This window comes from Enoplosus armatus, chromosome 18 (genome assembly GCF_043641665.1).
Source record: "Enoplosus armatus isolate fEnoArm2 chromosome 18, fEnoArm2.hap1, whole genome shotgun sequence".
Classification (NCBI taxonomy): Eukaryota; Metazoa; Chordata; class Actinopteri; order Centrarchiformes; family Enoplosidae; genus Enoplosus; species Enoplosus armatus.
Window position 1 is genome coordinate 9,395,045 of NC_092197.1, and position 25,193 is coordinate 9,420,237.

Below are 25,193 nucleotides of genomic sequence, written 5' to 3' on the forward strand. Positions count from 1 at the left end.
CAAGATATTCTGACTTTAGTATGGGTCAAGCTCCAAACAATAATTGTTGAACACTTTTCTAGACATGACTGTATGAATGAACTACTGCAAAAGGGAGCTCAGTATTTCATGAGCACGATGTGAGTGTATGGATGACGCAACGTGAGCTGGACCAGTCAGACTGCAGCGGCAGCGGGTTAAACAGCCGATGAACTGACCACGCAGCTGCTGCTCTCCTACACTCCTCACCGACCGACCGACCAGCGGCAACAACGTCTCCGTTTATTTATCTCACAAAACCCTCTCTTTAGTAAGTACAATTTCGTGTTTTTATGATTGAATTTGAGGTTTCATCCGTCAGTCACAGAGCGACGTAGCAGTAGGTAGTAGCAACGGTTTGTCTCGAGGGGTTTCAACAGGCATGGGTGCCACAGCAGTGGTGGCAAAATACGTAACGTTATGTAGCATGTCCCGCAAAAATGTAGCTAGTTTCGCCAGAAAAAAGACAACAATGTGTATGTGTTTAGCTAATTAATGTACACCCTGTCGCCATTAGCTGGACAACTTGCTAGGAAACACAAACTAGAGTTAGGATGGTGAGTTACCGTTGATGGTGTGATATGAACCTCATCGAAATTGCTGTGCGCGTAATGAAAGGCATCACCGTTTACGCGGTTCATAGTTGAGTTAAACGTTTCTTCTCTGAAAACGCTGTTTTACAAGTGGAAGCACCACACCCACTAACTAATAAAATGATCTCCTCTGGCACGAAAGACACTTTTATATATATATATATATATATGTATATATATATACAAGACACAGCTCCCTCCTAGCTCGTCATACATCAGTTACCGCGACTGACGCAGGATGTGAGGACACCACCTATGAAAATTTCATCATCTTACTCAAACCATGCTGATCGGTAACTTGGCTTTGATTGCACTGGTAGATCGTTCGTGAGAGAGAGGACCAGGCCTCAGCCCCAGGACTAGTGCTGCGACTAATGATTGTTTGCTTAAGTCTCTACAATCAGAAAAGAGTGACAATTGCTCATCAAGTTCCCAGAGCCCAAGGTTACATGTCAAATTGCTTGTTTTGTCCGTTCAACGGCCAGCATTAAAGTATATGCAGCAAATGTTCATATTTAAGAAGCTATATCATAAAAAAATTAGATGAATTTTCTAGCTGTGCTACTTTTAAGATGAATGAAGCTGTTGTTTTTAAACCATACAGATCAGACTTTGCCACGTGTTGTTATAGATTTTATATTATAGGAGGTTGTTTTAACTCCCCAGTACACTCAGGTTGTATATTGACATTTCCTTGCCTGCTAGGCTAGTGACTGATATAACTGCCTCCCTGCTGTCTCTTCTCTGCTGCCGCTCCACAGCTTCTCTACCTGTTGAACTGAACAGCCCTCATCATGTCTAAAGGTACAGTGGTTCTGGCCTACAGCGGTGGACTGGACACATCCTGTATTCTGGTTTGGCTGAAGGAACAGGGCTACGACGTGATCACGTACTTGGTAAGGTTTAGGGACCAGCCTGTGTGCAACAGGTGTCTTAGTTCATGTTTCCAAGCAGCTGCTTTTGCATGTCATGTACATCTGAAGTTTTACAATTTGCTTGTTTTCAGACAGCAGACGCAATTTGTCATACAGGCATAAGAGTTTTCAATTGGCGGTTCCAAAAAACATGCCAGGTCTACTCCACTCCCAATCGCATGATCTGGCTTCATAATGCCAGCGCAAATCTGGCTGGATTTACTTTCTGCCCTGTGGCAGTTTAGAACTGCATTGCAGGCAGATTTTCTTGTTGTCTAACTTTTCATTCAGTGGTGTTGTGGGGGGATGGGTGGCTGCCTATAGTTCACTGCTGTGGCACGCAAGATGCAGCCTTCCAAATCTTTTTGATGTTGGCTCTACATGGGAGCAGCAGAAGAATGAATAGCCACTGATCCAATGCATAATTGATTGTCTATGATAACATTGCAAAACTATGCACTTCAATTTGCGTCAACTTGTCTGATGCAGTCAGACAGAAAAGGACAATTACATTGAAAAATAACTGCTCGTTGTGCTTGTTGTGGCAATGGTGAGGTTTTTAATTTGGGGTGTTAATAGCTGTATATGAAATAAAATGTAATAATGCATCTGGTATGCAAGTGTAATTCACGAGTTGACATAGTGCTGTTGCAATGTCATAATGGCATTAATAATTGATACATGTATTGAATATGACTCGTCCTTAATCTACTGTGAATGTATGATCAGAAAAGCTCTGACATTAAAATGTCTATACTGAAATATCAAAAGCATCCAAAAGTATTTGTGCTGCATATTTGTCAGTTTTGTTTAATAGATCAGTATTGTGTCTTTGTAGGAAAATATTTCCTTGTTCAGTGTTCAGCTCAGGAGATCAGACAGTCTCTTCAAGCCTTTAACTGGTGTTCATGTTTGGCTTCCGCTGCGAGGAGGTTATTACATCTCCTCAACGGACGTGATCTGAATTACAAGATGGTGGATTGTCAGAATTAAGACTTGCACAGTCACAAGCCTGCATGTTTATATACGGAGGGCTTTCATGTCTTTCCACAGGAGCTCTACACTGAAATAACTGCACAGTTTTTTTTGTTTTTAATGGTGTTGATGTAGTTTCAGTTGCAAATAATGAAAATGGATGAAAATGTGTATATTTGCATCACTTTATGCAATTCAATGTGTGTTTTTCTAGGCCAACATTGGGCAAGAGGAAGATTTTGAAGCTGCCCGGAAAAAGGCAGAAAGCCTCGGTGCAAAGAAGGTAAGAGACTGAATGAAATATGCTGTTGCTTTAGGACATCATTAGTAATTGCATGTTCCTTTTTGTTGGCATTTTAAACCTTCATTAAACAGCAGACAGTAGAGAGTTGACAGAAAATGAGGGGAGAGAGAAGTGGGGAACAATAAACAAAAGGTCTCTTGACCTTTTCATTTTAAGGTTGAAACATCCAAACCAGGGGTGTTGTGGTTCATGGTCGGCGCCTTAACCTGTACTGTGCCCCATTCTAGTATTTCTTTGAAAATTTAGCATTCATATGGTGTTATGAAACACTGACATTCAAGAAGCTGAAGATCAATCTTTTTGTAGTAAAATACCAAATTAATTTTATCCTTTTTATCCATATTTGCTTATCATATGTCTTGGTGGTTGGATTTCCCCAAAACATCGTTCATGAATGTCGTGCTTTTTGCCAACTGACTTTCAAATCTCAGATGTCAGAGCTTCCCCCAAGCACCTGGATACACCAGTAAAGAAGTGCTTTTAAAATGTTTTCTATGGGCTTAACAATAATAATGTGCGCGTGACCAAAAGCAAGTTTCCATCCTCTTCAAGTACAATGTCAGAGCATGCTGTAATGGATGGAAATCAGTAGCTGCTTTATTCTGATTCTTGAGTGAGCAAAGTTTTCACATCATATACTTACAGTATGAGTCAAAGCTCCTTTGTGGCAAACAATCATCAGTTATTTCCTTTCCTAAAAGGGAAGATATCATAAATAATTCATTAAATATTTCTCACATGAAAATGGCCCAGAGATTATTAGAATAAAAGACTTAACATAAAGCCCTGTTCTGTGCCCTGACCTTTATTCCTGTGTAGGTTTTTATTGAAGACCTGCGTACAGAGTTTGTGGAAGACTTCATCTGGCCTGCAGTTCAGGCCAATGCCGTCTACGAGGACCGATACCTGCTGGGCACTTCAGTAGCACGGCCTTGCATCGCCCGCCGTCAGGTCGAGATTGCACGCAGGGAAGGGGCCCATTTTGTCTCCCATGGTGCCACAGGAAAGGTAAACCAGACACAAGACAAGAGGCTGCACTCTGAGGAAGGAGAATATCTGCTAATATGACTGAATCCCAGCACTCAAATGTATTTAAAGATTATTTACATTTTCTTGCATTTGTTCTAGAGCTGGGGCAGAAAAAGAATGAGTTAGGGGAATGATACGGCACTGAAGACCAGTTTCTTATACTGGAATTAAACCCTGGACATTGTGGTTACATGCTATGTGCCTGATCCACAAGGATACCTCAGCCAATCTTTTCTAAACACAAACTAGGTAACAAGGTCACTGTCCATAGTCTGGACATGAGGATTTAGGCCATGTGTTTGCAGGGTTGAACATTAACTTTTTTTAAACCAAACTGCAAAAGTAAGTCAGAAATCTACCCTCCCTCGAGCCATTTGTGCCCTCCCTCATTCAGAAACTATAATTTTCTCTCTTTAGTCATCTATTCATTGAAAGATAATCCTGTGAATCTGAAACAGATGTTACCATCTTTATTGCCTGCACTTTTCGTCACACTGTTCTGAATCATCAGCTAAATTAAAAGAGTCACTGCAGTTCAAAGGAAAATGCAAATATGTTTTTGCTCTTTGGAGGCTGTTTTTTTTGGGGGGGGGTTTACGTTTTTCTGGTTAATATGAGTGAGCAGTGGGTGAAAAATGTTTAATATTAGCCTGGATTCCATGCATAAATTTGACAACTTTATCTGTAATCCTGTCACATTGTCATTTCAGTAAATGTTGTGGATAGTTTCAAAGATTATTCCCTCATGACACGATGGCTGTGTTCATTGTTTTTTGCCATATCTACTCTGCTGTGTTCTTGTGTGACTGGCATGTTTTATCTCCTAATTAGCTGCGAAACAGAACTGCATTCTCTATTTCAACTTTTATCTTAAAATTACACCTGGAAAATAAAATAAATAATAATTATTCTTAAGTTTCATAAAGCTAAAAAAAAAGATTGAGGGTTGAGTCAGTTTCACATTGTGTGGTCCAAAGGAATATAAAGTTATCTTAAAGATAAAAATATAGTTCAGGGCATTCCTTTGTAGAGCTGTGTCTACTAAGTTGTAGTTATTCTTATTTCAAAAATTACAATATAATTATAGAATTAATTACACATCTCTTTGGTCAAAATGTGAAGCTCTGTGTAAGCTGCAGCTGTGCTAGTTGTAGAAATGTTTAGCCTGTGTGCTATCAAGGTTCTCATAGTTTAAGTGAAACTATATCTACAATTTAATTGAAAGTAGTGATCCATTGTGATTGGATTCAGAGGAAATCATATATCTATTTTCTATTTCTTTAATATAATATAAATATGTTGTTGTTGTTGTTGTTGTTTTTTTACAGATTTTTCATTGTATTATTTCCACTTCAAATTTATTAAATTGAGACTGTTGTCAGTTGAAATGCAGTGTCCATATATTGCCTGTAGATGGAGACAGGTACCACATCATAAAGTTACAATACAGACCCCAAGTGATGTAACATATGCAGCTATGTGTGTCTGAACATTTTTCAGCATTTTTTTATTTTTGTATTTATGTTGAAGCTGATAACAAAGAAACAGACTGAGCACTGTACAGGAAAATATGAAAACTCAAGCAGGATGTGATCCATGTGTTAGTTGCAGTCCTACTGTGCACACTGTCAGCTGCTGTTGTTGATTTTAAACTGTTAACCTAAATACAGATGAAAATTGACATACCTCGCATGTGATACAGCTGAACCATTGTGTTTGTGTTTTTCAGGGCAACGACCAGATACGTTTTGAGCTCACGTGCTTCGCCCTCTACCCTGACATTAAGGTAAATTTGCTGTTTCACTGGCACAAAACCTGTTGAAATGACGCTGCTGCAGCAGGGCGGACACTCTCATTCTCTCTGATTGTGCTGTTCAGATCATTGCACCATGGAGGATCCCTGAGTTCTACAACCGCTTCCGGGGAAGAACAGACCTGATGGAATATGCACAGGTAACTCTGTCAATATGTTAATCACAATCACAAAATGCATAGTTCAGGTTGGTGTATATAATGTCCAAACATTCCCACCAGAAATTACCAGCGCACAAAGTAATATTTAATATATATATATATATATATATATATATATATATATATATATACATACATACATACATACATACAGCTTTCTTATTTTGATTCATTGTATAGATTCTTTTTCCTACTCACTGAATTATCTCCTGTATTTATTTTGTATCTGTATATAGCTTTAATTTTATTGTAGAGCTCTCCCAGTTTTAATTTTCTTTGCACTGTTATTAGTCCTTTTTGTATCTGATCTGTCTCTTGTGCTGCTGTAACACCTAATTCCCCCCTTGAGATCAATAAAGTATTATCTTATCCATATGTACTGATGAAAGCTCAAAAAATTAAATCCTTTCACCATGTGTTTTGAATTTAGATGCAGATAATGAAGAATTCAATACAATTTATTATTGCATTCCTACTTTCTACCTGTAATTTAATTTCACACTTAATTTAACCATTCTCAGATTTATACTACTGAGACCACACACGCATTCATTGGCTGTTTGGTCATATGGTCCCAGTAGATGGTGGTTTAGACCAGTTTTCCCCACAAGAGGGTGGTCATGATGTTTTAGTCAACACCACTCTCTTGATGGCTGGTGGCGTACTTGTGAAATCACGCAATCTTAAAACGCTGAATTGTTGACTTTTCCTTTGAAAATGTATTTCTTTGTTGATTATTTTTTTTCTTTTCAATGTGGACTCTTAAAGACAAAAGCAGTGTGGGGAAACAGGTGTATTTTGGTTACACAGCATGCCAAAAACCAGCCACTAGAAATAGTTTGCTTGGTTTCTTGTGTTCAGAACTTTCTGGACAGACAAGTATATCTCTGATTTAAAGTCAGGTGAAGTTAGCTTACAGGCAAATAGTACGTAACATAACAGCTTTCTCTGTCAAACTGTAGAAACATGGCATCCCTGTGCCTGTCACTCCTCGGGCACCCTGGAGCATGGACGCCAACCTGATGCACATAAGGTGGGTAGGACTGGTGTGATGCACCTTCTTTAGTTCTTGTTTCAATATCTTATTTTTCCAATCAGAATTAAATGGACTGTACTTTTCTAAATTGTGTTTCTTTACAGCTATGAGTCTGGCATCCTGGAGAATCCTAAGGTAAGACCAGTTCCCAATGGCATGTCTTCAAATCCTCGAAAAGATTAGCCCTACCTTTTAAGTAGTCCTTTTGGCCCCTTCACCCTTGGAGTGTGATGTGGTTGCAGTAAAAATGAATCAATACTAAAACCAGTATGATAAACTACTTAGTGTAACTAAAGAAATTTCTTTGCATATACACTGAACACTGTTACAAATCAGCACTGGTTAAATACCAAGACAGTCACAGCTCTTAAGTGACATAGAACTTATTTCACACAATTGTAGGTTCACTGACAATATTGACTTTAATCAAAGTAGTTTATTTGTAATATTAATCACTGACGCCGTTATTCAAGCACCTGAAAAAACTGAACTGGAGACATTTGCATCACTTGTACAGGTGAAAAGAAAATGTACACCTGAAGAGTTTTAGATAAAATGTCTTCTACATAAACATCTGGACAGTTGATGTAATCTTCAGATTAGTACATGTTCGAGTTTTGTACTAATAATTCATCATGATGTATTCTAGTGCTAAAACAAATACAACAATCAGAGACAAAATTACACAGAACATTTGTCCACCTACACAGAAGTAGATTTTAAAATTGGTAGTTTACTATTGAGAATTGTAAATATCTCTTTGTCTTCCTCTCATGCACACACCATGTTTGCTGTCATTTCCACAACAGCAGACAGATAAAATATTACATATTGTTTGTACAGTTAAAATGCATCATCCACTTAGACTGACTGTAAAAATAACACGGCAGAAAGGCTTCTGTCCCTTGTGCTGACCCATGCCAGCCCCACCAGAGACGAACACAACTCACTCTCCCACAGTGCCATGGGTGAGACAGAGTTTGATCTCTGCTAGGTTCAGAGGTCAAAGCAGTACATACAGGTTGCCCCCAGTGACCCCCAAAGCTCCCATCCCTTGGTCGCTGTGTCTATGTCTCTGTCTCTCCTCACCCCGGGTCCTCACCAGGCCCTGGGAAGAGCCTGGGACACACAGACACTGACTTGTCGTCAGCAACGCTTCGACTAATTCCCGATTTCATGGGAGCCAGGGAGGGGGAAGGGTTAGGGCGTTGCGCCCAGCTGGGGCCTCCTGAGTTTCAGCCCCAACTCCTCGGGACCTCATTGTTCCACTGGTTGCGCCGCCGCAGGCTGCAACGTGGGAGGGGAGCCATTTCATCGTGACACCGTGACACCAAAATGTCACCAGTAACAGTAAAGTACAAAGACAGCGCGCCAGACAGATGAGTCCCCAATGGACGGCGTGTCACAGGGAGGCGAGGGGTCCCGCGCTGCTGGAGTGGAGATGCAGGGGCAGGGCCACTGTAACTCACAGACCTCTATCTCTCTCACTCTCTTTCTCTGTCCCTTTCCCACCCCTCCGCTGATTCTTTAGTGGTCGGCCTGTGGAGAAATGTTTTGAAAAGAATGAGACGAACTGGCTCAATAGCATAGCGATGCATGATGACAGTATTGTGTAACTGATTTCATTCAGGGGTTTTGTGTTGCACCATTTACTCCAATATTGAATCGATTAATGGCATTAAATACAATGAAATATTTATGGTGCAGGGGTCCAGAGTGGTAAAAGGATTTGAATACATTTCACAAAATGGTATTTTGAACTTTGAACGAGCTGTGATAATTGAGTAATTTTCAGTAGCCACAACCCCTGGCCCTTCTGGCAATTGGACTTTTTCCAAGTACAGTATGTTTGTTAATTAGGGCCGGGGTAAACATCACCACAACAATATAACCATATCTAAGTGTAATTGCGAGGTTAAACATTAACAATTTCAATGCTATTTAAATTAATACAAATACAAATTAAACAATATAACAAATAAAATAACCAATATAAGAATTTCTCACCCAAATGCTCAAACCAACATGACAGATTCTGCTTGACCTAGAAGGTCATCTGAAAGAAGTCATCTTATTCTAAGTATCTCCTCTCGGTATCAGCCTCTCTCTCTCCTCCAGTTACAGCCCTGAAGGCTCAGGGCAGACCTCAACTATTCAACCCTCCCCAAACCCCCCCTCCCCCACCTGTGGTACAAAGGCCCCTCTTTGCTCAACACAGTCAGATTAGGAAATGTCCAAATGGTCGCTCATATGTTCTCCTGTAGATAAGAGTCAGCAGAGTTCAGGTTACTCTATGATTAACACTGTATCCTTCCTGATGACCCTAAACCATCTTGCCTGTAGCACAATGACTTTTTTATTTACTCACCTCTATCTGGCAGCGTTAACCTGTTTGAAGACACACGCCCAGGGCAACTTCAGCTATCTGTTATCATGTTTATACAGTCACATTTTATACTATTAGCATCACCCTGTTGAGTACATTGAGGTAGAGGTTGAATAAGTTGAATAGTTGAATAAACGTTCCCACATTAGATTCTGGTTTTGTTAGCATTAGCGATATTGGCGATATGACAATGTCCCATCAACCGTCCATCTTTTATTGAAAGATGTTAGAGATTGTAAATGCTGTCCTTTCAATATCTCTGCTTGTTTTTTTACCATTGTTCAATTAGAGTGAGCAGGACATCTTTATGGCAATATTTAATTCACAGGATTAGCCATAAACAAATTTTCCATGTGGTTATTTCATTACCAGAAAATGTTTTATATATGCTGGAGATTTTATATACTGTCATAGAAGATTTTAAATGTATCACCCACCCCTAGTTGGCATTAACAGGTCAGATTTTTATTACTGTCTGTACTAATATACTACATTGCTTATGTTTTGGTATTCATCAAATTTGATTAGCAATATGCCAATTGTTGGATGGCTCTACACCATGCACCCCTCTATTTCCTCCCTCTGACTCTGTCCCTCCACACATGAGCAGTCAGGGCCCAGCCCTAGGCAGCCCGACACTCGTCCTGAGTCATTAAAACATCACCTCAGTCTTAATTATAGCCTCTGTCAGTGAGCTTCCCCGGGCCCACTCCGCTCTTTGATCACAGAGCTGATGGGCCACTGCTTGTGTTGACCAGAAGTAAAGGAGCGTAACACCAAGCCCGTGCTCACCTAGAGGAAATGAAAACTTGTTTTCTGCTGGTCGCATGGCTGGCTGGAAAGATGGATGGACAGGAGACTGCCTGTAGGGAAAGGAAGTGGGCTTGTAGGTGTATGTATGCATGTGAATGTGTGCTTTGAAGCAAAGAGGTCAGCGTTTGTCATTTGCCTTTGCTACCCTCAGGTCTGATTGGTCTGACCTGTAATACTTAGCGAGTGCTCCCTGTGTCCATGTTGGCATCACTGTAGCGTTGCCTCCATGTAGAAGTGCCTGTTGTCCTCATTAAATTCCGCTGAGGCCCTAACATTAACCAAAACATCCTGGGTGTTAAGAACATAAATATCTCTCCAGCACATCACGTGTATATTGTTTTATTTGTGTCTCAATTTGCCATGTTTGCATTTTAAAGAGAAGGACAGACTTGAAACATGGTGATTTAACCGTCATTTCCAACCCATTGCGCCAAAGATGTTTTTACCATCCTCTTCTGTTCTATCTCCCTCTCAACTCTCCCTTCCCTTCCTCCCCTTCTCCCTCCTACCACCTCTGCCTCTTTTGGCTCTGTTGGCTTCGATTGAAAACCAATGAGGCAACTAATATGTGGAAAGATAGAAATTTACTTGCTTTAAGATCATGCGTCAGCCTTCTTCTTTGCTGTATGGGCCACGTTTAGCACAACAATATGGCAGAAGCAAAGACTGCCAAAGGAGCTGTGCTACATGATGGTGCGCTTCATGCCCCATTTCCCACCAATACCCCCTGCCCCCCCGCCTTCTCTGTCTCTACCTTTTCCTCTCTTTCAGGGCCATGGCTTTGGGACAGGTCCACCTGCAGGGGGTTTGAATTGAAATGCATTGATCTCTCGCTCACTGGAAACAAGCCTATTCCCCTTATTTTGCCTTTTTCTTTGTATCCAATAGCCTGTAAGTTTGAGCGCTCATTGTTGCATGCAAGTTTTCAAGCATCACTCAGAGGCATGAATTTGTCTACATTTTTAAAATGTGTTTTTAATTGATCAGGTGGGTATTGTTCTTATATGATGCTTTTCTCTAAGCCCAAGTGCAGTTACTCACTCAATACTTTTGTTGTTTTATAGGCAATAAGGACACTCAAAAAGGGAACTAAATTATCATTCTGGAAGTTAATTGAAATTCATCCAAAACCAGAAATGTAAATATTTATTTCCCTAGAGCTAGAATTAAAAATATATACCATAGTCTGTTTTGGCAGAAAGACTAAATGTTTTATAGTTTTATAAGCAATAAGGACACTCAAAAAGGGAACTAAATTATAATTTTAAACTCTGGAAGTTAATTGAAATTCATCCAAAATCGGAAATGTAAATATTTATTTCCCTAGAGCTAGAATTAAAAAGATATACCATAGTCTGTTTTGGCAGAAAGACTAAATCTGGAGCTGCTGACATATTATGCATTAATTAAAGGTATTATATAAACACTGTTTTAAGTTTTAAAACAGGTTGCTATACTGCGTTTTATTTGAAAGTTGAAAAAGACAACCATTCTTTTACTACCACCATATAACACCACAGGAAGACTTTCTCATTCGCCGGTATTTAAAATTCAGTCCATCTCTCCCCCCTCAAAGAGTATGCATCAAAAGGCTTTTTAGGGTAGTCATTTCGCCCCTCTCCTGTTCGCTCTCATTTGGCATCTTTCAGGGCGCTGAGGCAGAAAATAAAGGAGAGGAAGACGGGCGCCTTCCCAGTCAATTTTGGTGTTTAGTTAAAAGGAAGGAAAGTGATTGCGCTGCTCGTTTTCTCCTCACTGACAGGCAACGAGCAGATGCCGATTAGTTATTGTATGATGATTTAGTGTCTGGTAAAGCTTTCCATTTAAATGCACCCAGTAGTTATTTTGCATAGTCCCCCTGCAATTTGCCTCAGCTCAGGAGACATTGGCCATCGTTTTGTCCTAATGCTGTGTAATTGTTGGAGGGCCACATCGCTGGGCAGACACGTCAGACCGCCACGCTCTTTTAGGTCCCAACCACGACTTACTGAAATCGCTCCCGGCTCCCGCCAACTGGAAAAACGACAAACGTCTGTCACCCAGGACAACTTTAGTGGATTTAGGGTGTGGACTTTTAAGGCTTTGTTGTGTGATGCCCATTTAGCAAAATTCTTCATTTGAAAATAAAATAGAAGGGAAATGTCACTCAGAAAATCAAAACTGGAAAACTGGAAAATTAGAGCAGGTGAAGACAGGCAGGGATGAACCGCAGACACATGATAGAGTCGGCAGATCTGAGATTTCTACAGAAAGGCAGAATATTATTGAGGATGTAGTGTTGCTCAAATAGCTTCTGTCATAGCATCAGGTGTGTTTTGACTTGTGAAGTGTTCAATATTCTTGGGGATGTGAGTCATTTCTCTCTTTTGCCCTTTCCCACTCTCCTTCTCGCTGCATCCCACTTTTCCCAGCCTTCCCCTGTGGTGAAGGGACATGTACGGAAAATGAAACCAAATAGAGGAGAAAAATGGAACATTGATTTTTGTTGTTGTTGTTTTTGTCTTCACTCAACTGCTGGTGGTGTTTTCAGGTTTCTCCTTTTTCACGCATCGTCCTCTCTTTTCTTCTCCCCGCCACCTCTCGAGTTGTCCGTTATCATCTCACACAATAGTCTCCCTGTCTGCAGTACTGTTCTCTGATGAGGTCTCAGAAGGTCCTGGTTGTTCATCAAGGGGAATAATGTGTGTGAAATAGAGAGAGTGAGTGTTTGTGTGTGTTTTTTCAGAGCCATGCTCCGGCTGACCTGTACCTGATGACTAAGAACCCAGAAGATTCTCCCAACGTCCCCGATGTCCTGGAGATAGAGTTCAAAAACGGTTTGTGCTTGCAACATGTGTTGATTCTTCTGTCAGTCTGCTTTTTTTCTTCTTTTTTTTTTAACCTTTACAACTTGTAAAACCTAGTCCCTGATGTAGATGGAAAAACAGCTACATTTTTCACTTTCATTTCAAACTGAAAACCTTTTAATTAGAATAGAAACATCTGGCTTATAATTGGTCTTACCTGTCATCTTTGTGAAATGGATTTGATATTTGTCTATTGAATGCAACCTGGTATTTTGCATTTGAGCTTATGTCAGATTTTAGGGCAAATTAAATAATCAATAATAATAATAATAATAATAATTAAATAAACAACAGCAGGACTTGCCCAGGATTGGATTCTGAAATCTGTCACCCATCAAAACCAATTTGATGCAACAGTTTTTGTTATATTATATTATATTGTTATGTTACACTGGTTTCAGTTAGTTTGCATGATTTTGATTGAATGATATCAGTTCTGAACTTTTATAATGCATCAGTGATGGATAGTGTCCATCCTTACCCAGTCCACGTCTCTTCATGTTCACTGATGGTTTGCTGCTGGGCTACAGCTCTCACGCTGACCCGGTTGCACTTTATCACCATTCCTGACCACCCAGACTTATCCTTAACCCCTCACAGCATTACTTGGTCCAAAGCTGCTATGTTTGGCCCGGGGGCACACACAAGGGCAGGAAGCATTAAGTCCTGCTACTACACCAAGCTCTGAGGGGCCAGAGAAATGCTCATTAGATATATTGCCATGAGGGCCGGGCTGAATAGTGGAAAGTGTCACATGTTTGCGCAAAGAGAAAATGGCAAGAAACATCCAAGCCTGGGGCAAATGGCACAGATGTCCCTTCATCCCTGGTCACTAGTAGAGGCTGCAGAGCACTAACATCAATCAGCTGGGAGACACTAGCTCCTCTGATCACATGGGCTTGATGGGCAGCTTTATGAGCTGTAATTGTAATTTAATGGTAGTTCAGAAGGTTGGAGGAAGATTTGGTGGGAATATTTGTGATCACTAAAGCTGTAAATTAAAATGCCATTCAGTAGTCAACATGTATATGCACTAAAATGGTGTTCAGGTCTCACTTTACCAGTTTCCCAAAGAAAATGTTTAACTATAAAACAAGTAGGTTGGTTCCAGTTCAGCTGGGGATGAGATATGCTTTTGTAAAACAGTGATGCAGTAGTAAAGTCTAGTCTGGTTTTGCAGGTTCTTAGCAGGCCTGTGCTCTGTTTTCACACATATTCCCTGTGCCTTTATTGAGCACCCTATGACAAAAGCTGTTTTAGTTGTCCACACAAAGGCCTGAGCCTACTCCTCCCTCTGAGCACAAGATCAGCACAAGAATGTTTCATTTCATTCCCCCTCCCACCTTTTCATCCCTGCCTTTCTCACCAAAGTTTTCTCACTGATTAAAAAAGAATATTTAACGACAGGAACCTTTTCCCCCGTCAAACACTCCATTCCCCATTCCTCTCCCTCTTTAAGAAAAAAAAAATTTCATCCCTCCCTCCTTTCATGCCAAAGAAGTGGAGAGGAAAAAGAGACAGAGAGGAAAAATGTAAAGCAGTAATTTTTCCTACAACTGTGTCTGCGCTCCCATTGTCTGCACTGTTAGGCTGCGAAAAACTGAAGAAAAGGATCACGGGGAGAAAAAGACCCCTCAGTGAATGATAGAACCCGCATGATGGAGAGAGCGAAGAAAAAGAGAGCACAGGGACGAAAGGCCGGCCCCAACACTCCCACGTTCAGACACTTAATTTATTGAACTTTTAATCTAATTATTAGGTATTTGGGAGGGGGCGCGGTTTTAGTAATGCATCATCCATATTGCCCTCTCCTGCACCGGGAGCTACTTTTTCTTCTTCCATGGGAGCCACCACGATTCCCGCGATATGAGAATGGGCCATCAACAAAGCCCTTGTCTAAAAAAATTTGTCAAGTCCTTCACGTGTCATTCCTGTCAGGGCTTTGTAAACGCTGGCTGAAAGGCGGCCAGAAGTGCTGCTCTCCTCTTCAAAGCTATTTGACTGACAACTGCAAGCATGCTAAAGTATGTATAGGTCTGAACGCAGGATGGATGGAGAGTGAATATCAGCAGATTTTTTTTCTCTCCTTGTGTAGTCTTCAAATGGTTATATTCCCTTCTCAACACACTCATGGACACACACCCGTGTGTCATGTTTGTTTCCTCGCCACCTTTGGCCTGTGTTGCTCATTGAAGCCCATGAATAAGCTGGTCCATGACAGTGATTGATGTGTACTTGGGTTAAGTGGCTTTGGAGAGGAAGTGTGTGGAGTGGACGTAGGAGTCTTTTTTTAAAGAAAACTGTGTGTGTGTGTGTGTGTGTGTGTGTGTGTGTGTGTGTGTGTGTATTAGAGACACACATAGTAATTGGAAGATGGGTGATGAATCTGCAAGTGGTTTTGTGTCCTGCACATGCGCATGGACACACAAACACCCAGTGGCGCAAAAAATCTCAGCGCTAAAGAGAGTATGGGTAACAAAGCTGCGTGAGTAATTGAATTAGGTAAAGGCCTGCCCACAATTTCACAGCTTTCAAATAAGCAGGGCCTTTGAATTTATTAGCCCTTCTCACAACCTCCTTTTATCATGGTTTTCACTTTTAGCTGACGACTATTGATTTCAGTGACTGAGATACTTCAGTGACTTGTCAGCAGATTTTATCAACTCTTTGCTGTTTTTTGACAATTTAGTCAGTTGAAATTAATTTTTCCATCAGTTTGATTATTATGTTTAACAACAAATACAATCAAAAACCAGAAGCAACATCATAAAACTTTATTGCGGAGGACCTGAATGAGAGCAAAAAACATATTTCCAAGAATACATGCTACCAATCTGACTTTGCTGTTAATTCTCATAACACGAGAATCAGCCTGTTGTGTTGCATTCATTTTCTGTCCATCAACTCTGGCAAACTGGTTGCTTTTTCCTGTGGTGTATTCAATACTTCACGTGCATATTTCTAGTAGGAGCAACAGCACAAGTAACTGTGGTATACTACTGGAAGATATTTCAATAAAGTGACACATATCATACAATAGCTAATTTCACTTGAGTAATGCCTGACACTGACAGCTGGGATACATTTACTTTAAGTCAAAATCAAAATGCATCTGTCTCATCAACCTACAAAGAAAACATGAATTGCTGTTGTAGTTTTTGAACAAAAAATGCATTGTAGATTGTGACATTACCTTGTTGAATGTAACACTATTTGACAGTACTAGATGGGTCACAATATATAAATATAATGAATATAAATCAAAGGTTAAAAATCAGCAAACCGTAAAGTTTCTTTTTACGTTATTTGTATGTTAATGTGGTATCATTTAAGAAATCAACATTTTTTTCCTTTTAGGAGTACCTGTCATGGTGACAAATGGGAAGGAAGGCAAATCCAAGGACTCACCTCTGGATATCTTCTCATACCTCAATGAGATTGGGTAAGCTTTATAAGGCTTGTCCTAATGTCTGAAAAGCATTTATTGAAAAGCAGTTTCACCTTCCATGTATGATTTGTTACAAATCCAGTGTAAGGAAAGCCTCTCTGTCAGAATAGTATGTAAGTGTCCCCAGAGGTGGAGCAGTGGTTAAGTTCACCACCTCTGGAATGATACTTGTCTGTCGCTGCTGGCCTGGGATCGAATCCCACCAGAGTTTTCCCTCCCGTGTCTCCTTCACTCTCCTCTCCCTCTCTGCTTTCCAACTGTCCGACTAAATGAAAAGCACAAAAGGTGAGCTGACTGATGCCAAAGAAAAAATTATTTCCTCTACCGCTTTTGAGCGTTGAACATGATGTTGCTGCTGAGGATTTTTCTTTTAGGGAAATGGTCATCAACTTTAGACATTATCATTGAACTCTTATCGTTTTACATTTGAGGACAGGAGATGATGAAAGAAACAGACTGTTCATAGGAGATGCCGCAGCTACTTCTAATGCTGACTATATATATATATATTTTCTTTCTTTTTTTTTGTGCCCTTTATTAATTGGATTTTTTTAAGGATGGTCATGTTTTTGAATAGCCGGGCAATTACAAATTCCCCTAAGTGTGTGTCCACTGAAAGTTGTCTGGCTGTCTCTCTTTCTCTTAGTGGAAAGCATGGCGTGGGTCGCATTGACATTGTAGAGAACCGTTTCATTGGCATGAAGTCCCGAGGTAAGGAATTAGAAATTACATTTATTTTCATCTGTCTTGGTTATGATATTTTTCTATTTGAGCTAAATTAGTCTGACAGGCTTCCTCACTTACGCAAACAGTGATATACACTGTAAATGCAGTGAGATGGACATATTTGCACTTAATTTTACATCCATTCAAAAGCTTTCCTTTCAGTATCCAGGGCTTTCATGCAATTTGCAGGTATTTTACATGAGTGCTTTAAGTGTCACACTTGCTGTTCCACTTCCATAAAAGTGGGCTGGGTGGCAAACACACTCTGCACAAGGGAAATGCTTTACTTTGTGTCACCTGGAATCACTGAAGTTACTTCCATTCACTTATGCATGCACAGAAATACAGAAAACACACACACACACTGTGAACTAGATAACGGTGCACATGCTTCACTGCATACATACAAATACACATATGTGCACATGCAGTTGCACAGGGATGTTTTTGTCTCTTTATCTTTGGTATCTACAGTCAACTGGAGAAGCTCCTTTGTTAGGTCCCTACATGTGTTACTGCAACTAATATACAAGGGCAGTGAGCTGTTCTGGCCTTGTATGACGCACACACGCGCACTCCTTTTCCCCCTCGACGCTATGTGGTATGATTGGCAAATTGACTGGCCAACAGACTGTGGATGTGGCGCAACTTGGCAGGTAGAAATTGGAAAATGGGAAGCCCACTTTTCTCTCCCCTCGGCTGAACAAAAGATCAAAGCTTTTTCCTCCACTGAAGCAATAGGAAGAGGTGGAGCACAAGGTGTCCAAGTGGTTGAATAGCTACCATCAAGTGTACATGTTGGTCTCCTCTGGAATGGCAGTCGTGTTAGCACAATAGATGATGGGAGGGATTGAATGGGGACATGTCATACCTATTTGTGTTGGGTCATATTTATTTGTGTGGGGTCAGGGAGGCGGAGGGGATTGAAATGGTTTGTCAAGAATGTTGTCACTGTGCTACAAAACATTCAACAGCCTGTGTGCCAGACTAACATTTGTCATAGTGCTGTCAAGCCTCTGACCTGTGCACCAGTGATTGCGTTAGCTGAGGTGCTCCCATCAAAAGCAGTCGGAAATGGCTGTATCTCTTGATGATGAACAGGCTGCCTCATCTCTGCTGTCAAACTCCAAGGCAGTGGCACTAAAAAAAATAGTGGCAAAAGCTCCATAATATTTTTAATGTATTTACTTGTTTATTTTTTTTATTTTTTTTTAGTTTTCATTTATTTAAGTTATTTATAGAGAAAGGTCCAAACACTAAAAAGCTGTTTCACATTGAAATATGTGTGTGATTTTCTATCCGTCTTAAGATATTTATCTGCTTTTATTTACATGTGTTGCCTGTTTATGCTGGACTAACAGTTTGCCCAAAGGGTCAGAGGGGATCAGCTCTGGAAGAATCAATTCCTCACCTGAACCCCTTCAGACCTGAACCCCTTCAGGCCTGCAGCATGGTTAGCATACCTGCAGTAACCGCATAAAAGATTAAAACCTTAAAAACCACTGGGGGTGTTGTCTCTGTAAGCTTAACTAAACTGCCACTGTTGGAGCTTACCCAGATAGCGTTTCATTGTTTGCTCTCTGTTAAGCTAGCTCTCTTTTGGAGCACTTAAGCCAAGTTGTGTTGGAGGGCAGTTTTAACTTATTTATCTGATAGAGCCAGCGGAAATGTCCCTACGTGCCCTCTGTGGCCCTGGATCACCAAAAAGCCACAAGCCGTTCTAGCTCAGGTGGCAACCTTTTGAGGCTTTAGACAATTAGCAGCATTGCTAAGCTCTGTTTTTGGCTGCCAGCACAAAGTAAGTGCTTCTCCATTTTCAGATCAGGACCGGTGCTGGAGTATTTGGGGTTGCACAGATTTGAGCTCCACTGCTCACCAGATTGGAAGAGATTAAATAGCGTTCATCTGTTAAATCTCATAGAAGAGTTCTGGAGTCAAATTGTGAAATTTGGCATCCTGGTGTTGACTGCAGTGAAGTATCTGTTTGGCAGCATAGCTTAAATCAAAAAAGAGTGACTATCATTCAAATTGACAGATGATGTGAGGAAGCATGTATTGGATGGGGAAACAGCACTCAAAATTTCAGCTGTCGCAAAAATGGATGTCATTGATAAAGCTCCTATTTCTGTTGTCAAATCTGTCATGTAGCATTTTCCCTGCCTTCCTTTTGTTTTAGCTGACATTTGAGTGACAACTTCATTCCTCCTGTCATCTACCTCATCTTTTCTTTTCTCACCCCTCCCTCCCTGTCCAGAGGGGGTAAATTGCAGGGTAGGCAGAGCTCTGGTCCAGGCTCCAGGCTGGCAGGGGCCTCCTACCCTGTCATTTACCCAGGACAGGCTCATCCATGTTTTGTGAGCACTGTGAAGGCCTGTCTGTCAGACAGCTGATAGCTAATAGAGCTGTTTGCTTGTAGTTAGTTCAGATGAACAGGGCTTGTAGTTTATGCTCTTATGAATGGCCTCTGATGATGATGATGATAATGATGATGATGATGATGACAGTGCTGCTGGTTGTGATAAAATTAAAGGGTGCATTGGAGGAAACTATGTGTACTATGTCAATATTTTGCCACAGTTTCTCTCATTTGTGTCTCAAAGGTGGGAGACTTTATAAAATCATGAGAATGATGAGATACTATGTTGAACATTTGACATAGACAACATTATACAAGCTGGTAAATGTGCATGCATCTCCTTACTGATTGCTTAATTCCTGTTCCAAAAGTCTCATGTTGTGTTTTGTGCAAATATTCATTCATTTTGTTGTTGTTTTTTTCTGTTTGTCAGGGATATATGAAACCCCAGGAGGCACAATTCTGTTGAAGGCCCATTTAGACATCGAGACCTTTACCATGGACAAAGAGGTACGTCGGATCAAACAGGGACTGGGTATCAAGTTCTCTGAACAAGTCTACAATGGTAAGTCCCTAAAATATTTTGATTATATGGTTTCACTTATTCTGTTGTATGTATTGTCTTTCACTCCCTTTTATTATATTTATATTAAAGGATATTTATATTAAAGGATCTGTATCAAGATTGTTTGTTTATGTAAGAAAAATACTATTGGCCAATGTATCATCAAAAAAACCTCCCAATAATCAATATCTGTCTGCCTCAAGAATCCAGTATCAGTCGGGCTATAGTCAGAAGGCTTTGGAGTTTATATAAGAGAGGAGTGAACATGCTAAATGCTTACCTACGTCCCTGTGTGTTCAGTGTGTTTGCATGTGTGTGTGAGCTTTTCTTGGCTCAGGTGTCTTAATCATCCCTTCTGCTCGGTCTCCAGTCCCCTGCACCTTCATCCACATAATAGGATCAGTGCCATTAGAGACTGACTACTAGGCCACTTCAGTTATACCCTCCAGAGACAGGAAGCAAACACACACACACACATAAAGGTGCTACCTTAAGAAGCAGGGCAGAGATTAAACCCATTGTGGGTTTAAATCATTAATAACTCTGCAGATAGATAGCAGACGGCTGGCAGTGGGGCTTATGTTAACAATCCACCTGTCCTTCATCTGTTTTGCATTAATATGTCACTATTTACCCAAACAATTTTTCATGAGAGAATTTGCAGCAATTAAGGGTGGTGCTGTGCTGATGCAAAAACCATTGACAAGTGGAAAGTAAACAACAACTACATCTGTATTAGTGGTTAATTAATTGCTTAGTCGATTAAAAGAAAATTAATCAAAGTAAATTTTGAGAACTGATTTATGTAATTTATCAAGTAAAAGCACAACATTAGCAACATCTTAAATGCAAATATTAGCCTTCTTTTCCCGTTTCATATCATTGTAAATTTTGAACTGTTGATTATTTAAAATAAGCAATTTCAAAATATCAGATTTGGACGAAAGGTCAATTAAATTGATTGGTTCATATGTAATGAAAATAATAATTACAGAAATCTCCCCAAATAAATACCAAACAGACACAGTGACACATAGACATCGTATAAAATCTAGGTGACTCTAAACTAAACTGGGGCCGCCACCTTGTGCCAATTCAGAGACAAAGTAAGCAGGGAAGGATTGTGTCTTTGAACATGGCCAGACGATGAGGTGGAGGTCAGCCACTGATGAGAGGAGGACCCCTGCTGAGTGGGGCGTGCCTGACCTCTGAACATATACAGACACATCCCTCGCCCATCTGTCTCAGAGACTGACGGGCCAGGTCAGGGAAATGGGACAAAAGAAAGGGGTGTATGAACTTCACCTGGAACAGAAATGAGACCAAAGCACAGACAGACTTTTAGCTCATGAAAGGGGGACCCTGCTGCTAATGGAGGATTTGCAGAGGAGGAGCCTCTTTCTCCACTTGTCCATCCTATGTTTTGGTGTTTTACATTGCCCAATTAATGACTTATGATAATAAATGTAAAATATATAAGTACAAATATCATCAGTTAGAGCATTTAACGGAGGTTTTGTCTGAATATATTTCTGTTTCCTTGTTCTCTTCAGGTTTCTGGTACAGTCCAGAGTGTGATTTTGTGCGACACTGCATCGCCAAGTCCCAGGAGAATGTGGAGGGCAAAGTACAGCTGTCTGTCTTCAAGGGTCAGGTGTACATCCTGGGACGAGAATCACCCAAGTCCCTTTACAATGAAGAGTTGGTCAGGTATGCGAGTACAGAATAAATAATAGTGTGTGAGGGTGTGCTTATAAAATCACAAAAACAAAAGTAGCCATGTGTCAGTGAATCAAAGTGTGTGCTTGTTCTGACTTGACAGCTGTGTTTGGCTGCTCTGGGCACAGTGCCGCTATTCCACATGTTCACCAGCCAGGCTGTTGTTAGGTCAGCTTGCCCAAGTTCTCTTATGACCTCCACATCAACATACTAAACCGACCCTGCCTCACAAAGACATCAGAGAAGTGTTCAAGCCCAGTTCCTGGAGGGCAGACCCCGACCCCAACCCCTCCTACTGCACCCCCGTGGCCTCTTAGCCGTGGTAACAGTGGGTTTGTTCAGGAGGCTGACCCCTGATGCCCTCTGGGCAGGCTCAGCACTGACCAAAGTAAAACCCCTCCATATGCCTTTCCATCTCCACTTCAGTCACACACACTCCAGTTGTACCCTAGAGTCAGAGAGCTAATGGCGTTTTCAGCCAGAGGAGAGAGGTGATTTCACTGGGCTTTTAAGAGGATGGAGGACGTGGGTGTCATGCTAGTTAAGCAGGTCAGAAAGAGTGAGACAAGGAAAAATGTTTCACACAGTCAGCCATTCAATTTCTTGGACTGGTTTGGCAAGCGAAAAAGCAAGGGGGAAAAAAATCAATTCTCTGAGTGTATATTTTGTCCTGTATGAGCGAGAGAGATAAATAGAGATCATACTGTACACTGTACTCAGGCCGTGTATTCATTCAGCCTTGTTAACCCATATTGTATTAGCTTAGAGTTTTCTGTTTTCAGTAAAACAATTAATAACTAATTGCTGAGTCACTCTCAAGATAAATAACAGCTCATTGATCTTTCAACCAATCAGTTGCTAAGAAACTCTCACTGATGAAGGTTCGTGTTCTCAGTTCAACACCTGACCTTGTAGAGACGCATTTCTTAGCTTGGACGACACAATGTGTGTGTGTGTGTGTGTGTGTGTGTGTGTGTGTGTGTGTGTGTGTGTGTGTGTGAGACAGAGATGTTGTGTTGCAGCATCACAAAGACCTTGAGGCCACTGACAGATGGGCACAGTGGTTTCTCAAAAGGGAACATGTTACAAACAACCCAATCGAAAACTATCACAAATCAATCTCAATTGCAGTCACACACACAACTTTATACCATGCTAATGAAGAATACTCGGTTGTGATTGGTCAGACAGTGGGTATAATAACCACACAGTCTGATGTAGACTCATCACCCACACAACCACACATGCACACATGTAGGGCTGCAACTATTGGTTTTCAGTTAATCTGCCAATTATTTACTCAAGTCATTGATTAATAGTTTTTACTATAAAATATCAGAAAATGGTGACAAATTTAGTAGAGCTCAGCATGACATATTCAAACTGCTTCTTTTAATCAACCAACAGTCCAAACCCAAATGATATTCAGTTTAGGCATCAAGTAACATTATATCATCTGATATTTGTTTTCATAGAAAAACAGACAATTTACAATTCATTTTGATATCAAAGATAACTAACTGTAAATAACAGCACATTTTGAGAAGAAACCTTCATTGGAAATTATTTTTTATAAATGAGAAATATAAATGAAAACCACAAATAAATCAGAAATATATTTCACTTGAATTAATGAATGAAAAAATATGATTTGGCTGTCCTGATTTAATGCACTGACCATGCCATTTCTCTTCCCTCATTTCCTGACAGCTCTCTACTGTCCACTGTCTAATAAAGACATAAAATGCAAAAAAAATAAATAATTGTTCATGTCTGCTGGCATTCATCAATATCAAGATATCTGTGATTCACCAAAATTTGCAGATAATATCAGTCAGGCTGTAGTGCTGCAGTAATTGTTCTGTCATAAAATATGTATGAGTTGTACATAAGAGTATATTTTGATGGTTGGTAAGTGGCCACGTTGATATTTTTTAGTTTTTATATTGATATTATTATTTGGGGGTTATTGTGGATTATCAAAGCTTGTACAGTGCTGTTGTATGTATGTATGTATGTATGTACACATACATACATGTACTGTACCTGACAGCTTGTACACCTGGAAGCAGCAGTCTGACACACACTTATTTGCCACTACATGACGACCTGCCACAATCGCACACATACACACACACACACAGACCAGATTAGGCATGAAACCCCCACTGACACCCTGTTGGCTCTCCACAGGCAACAGTAAACGGCGTCATTAACACAGTGGTAATACAGCCCGTCACCACACCCATCTGAGACAGAAATGTCACCCTCCTCGCTGTCCGCTGGCTCCATTCTCAATTAGACTGCAGGGTTTCTTAAGGGAATACACAAAATATCACATGCTTGCACACACACACACACACACACACTCAGTGCCATATTCTTTGTAGCCACTCACTCATAATGGTGTTCAGGTGCCGGGTAGGGAGCCTTGTATTGAGAGTTGTCGGTCTTTCTTTTTATAGTGTTTATCCTATCATTTGTTGGCAATTTCCTCTTTTGCTAAGTGCTTTTGAAGAATGAGTGCAAGCTGTACACTGGGAGTTGGGGGTGTCATTGGGAGGAGAGGACTCAGTGAGGGAGTGTATTAAGCACTGCAGGTAGAAACTGCTGTAATTACACAGCACACGAACACTCTTTGTGAGACACTCACACACACACTAAGATTAGATGACTTTACAACAAGCAGCCCAAGCAACATAGATCATGGAGTGGCACAAGTTATAGATTTATGTCCTTGGTGGATAAACCCAAAAGACAGAAACATCAGATTACAAAATCATCTCGACACTCAGCTCAGAGTTGATATGATGGGATTGTTTTAAAATGGGTTATGTGCGTCTTTTGTGTTCTTGTGAACATGAGCGTGTTTTCTCCGATATTGATTCTCCGTTATTCAGGACAAACAATGCTAAAGAGTAGCATTCAGTGGAAAATCGATCAGAACATTATTACAAAAGAGCAGATTATCAATGATCCAGTTATCCCAGTGGTTGATGAGCTTCCACGTCTCTTATGTTTACTGGAATGACACCAAACATTTCAATAATTTTGTCACCAGAATATCCTGTAACTTTTTCCCCCAGTTCTGGGTTTCTCTTGAGCTATGTTTTCCTCCAACCTCAAATTTGAAGATTGCTCTCACCTGCCTCTTTCTTGACTTCTTTTCACTCCAGCATGGATGTGCAGGGAGACTACGACCCATGTGATGCCTCTGGATTCATCAGGATTAATGCTGTCAGGTTAGCATCCCTTGAACCTTAAGAGCAATTCCCAACAGCTGTACAAAACAGTTAAGAGTGACTTGGTCTCTCATGCCTCCCATCTTTATCTTTCTCCTTCTTGTTCTGCTCCACAGGTTAAGGGAACACCATCGTTTGCAGGGTTTCTCCAGCACCAAGCAGTAACTGCTGCAGTCCTGTGAACCATCTATCTTCTCTCCACTGTGTTTTAAGCAGTAGTATGTTTAGACTTTGTGCCTCCGTTGTCTA

At 40.6% G+C, this 25,193-nt stretch overlaps 1 protein-coding gene across 1 annotated transcript; it reads left to right on the top strand.

Moving 5' to 3' along the window:
* The first annotated feature begins 189 nt into the window (after window positions 1–189).
* ass1 (argininosuccinate synthase 1) lies at window positions 190–25,193 on the top strand. The gene is made up of 15 exons (XM_070924848.1): window positions 190–289; window positions 1,373–1,507; window positions 2,715–2,783; window positions 3,624–3,812; window positions 5,563–5,619; window positions 5,712–5,786; window positions 6,770–6,840; window positions 6,948–6,978; window positions 12,768–12,858; window positions 16,246–16,330; window positions 16,983–17,047; window positions 19,852–19,983; window positions 21,537–21,693; window positions 24,879–24,944; window positions 25,061–25,193. The coding sequence occupies exons 2-15, from the start codon at window positions 1,406–1,408 to the stop codon at window positions 25,107–25,109; spliced, it is 1,239 nt and encodes a 412-aa protein (XP_070780949.1). The 5' UTR covers window positions 190–289; window positions 1,373–1,405; the 3' UTR covers window positions 25,110–25,193.

What these genes read in the sequence shown, in the direction of transcription:
- ass1 (XM_070924848.1), top strand. Translation starts at nt 1,406, where the DNA reads ATGTCTAAAGGTACAGTGGTTCTGGCCTACAGCGGTGGACTGGACACA. An exon ending in TCATACCTCAATGAGATTGG is followed by an intron (nt 16,331 to 16,982) that starts GTAAGCTTTATA and finishes TCTTTCTCTTAG; the next exon opens with TGGAAAGCATGGCGTGGGTC. An exon ending in TACAATGAAGAGTTGGTCAG is followed by an intron (nt 21,694 to 24,878) that starts GTATGCGAGTAC and finishes TTTTCACTCCAG; the next exon opens with CATGGATGTGCAGGGAGACT.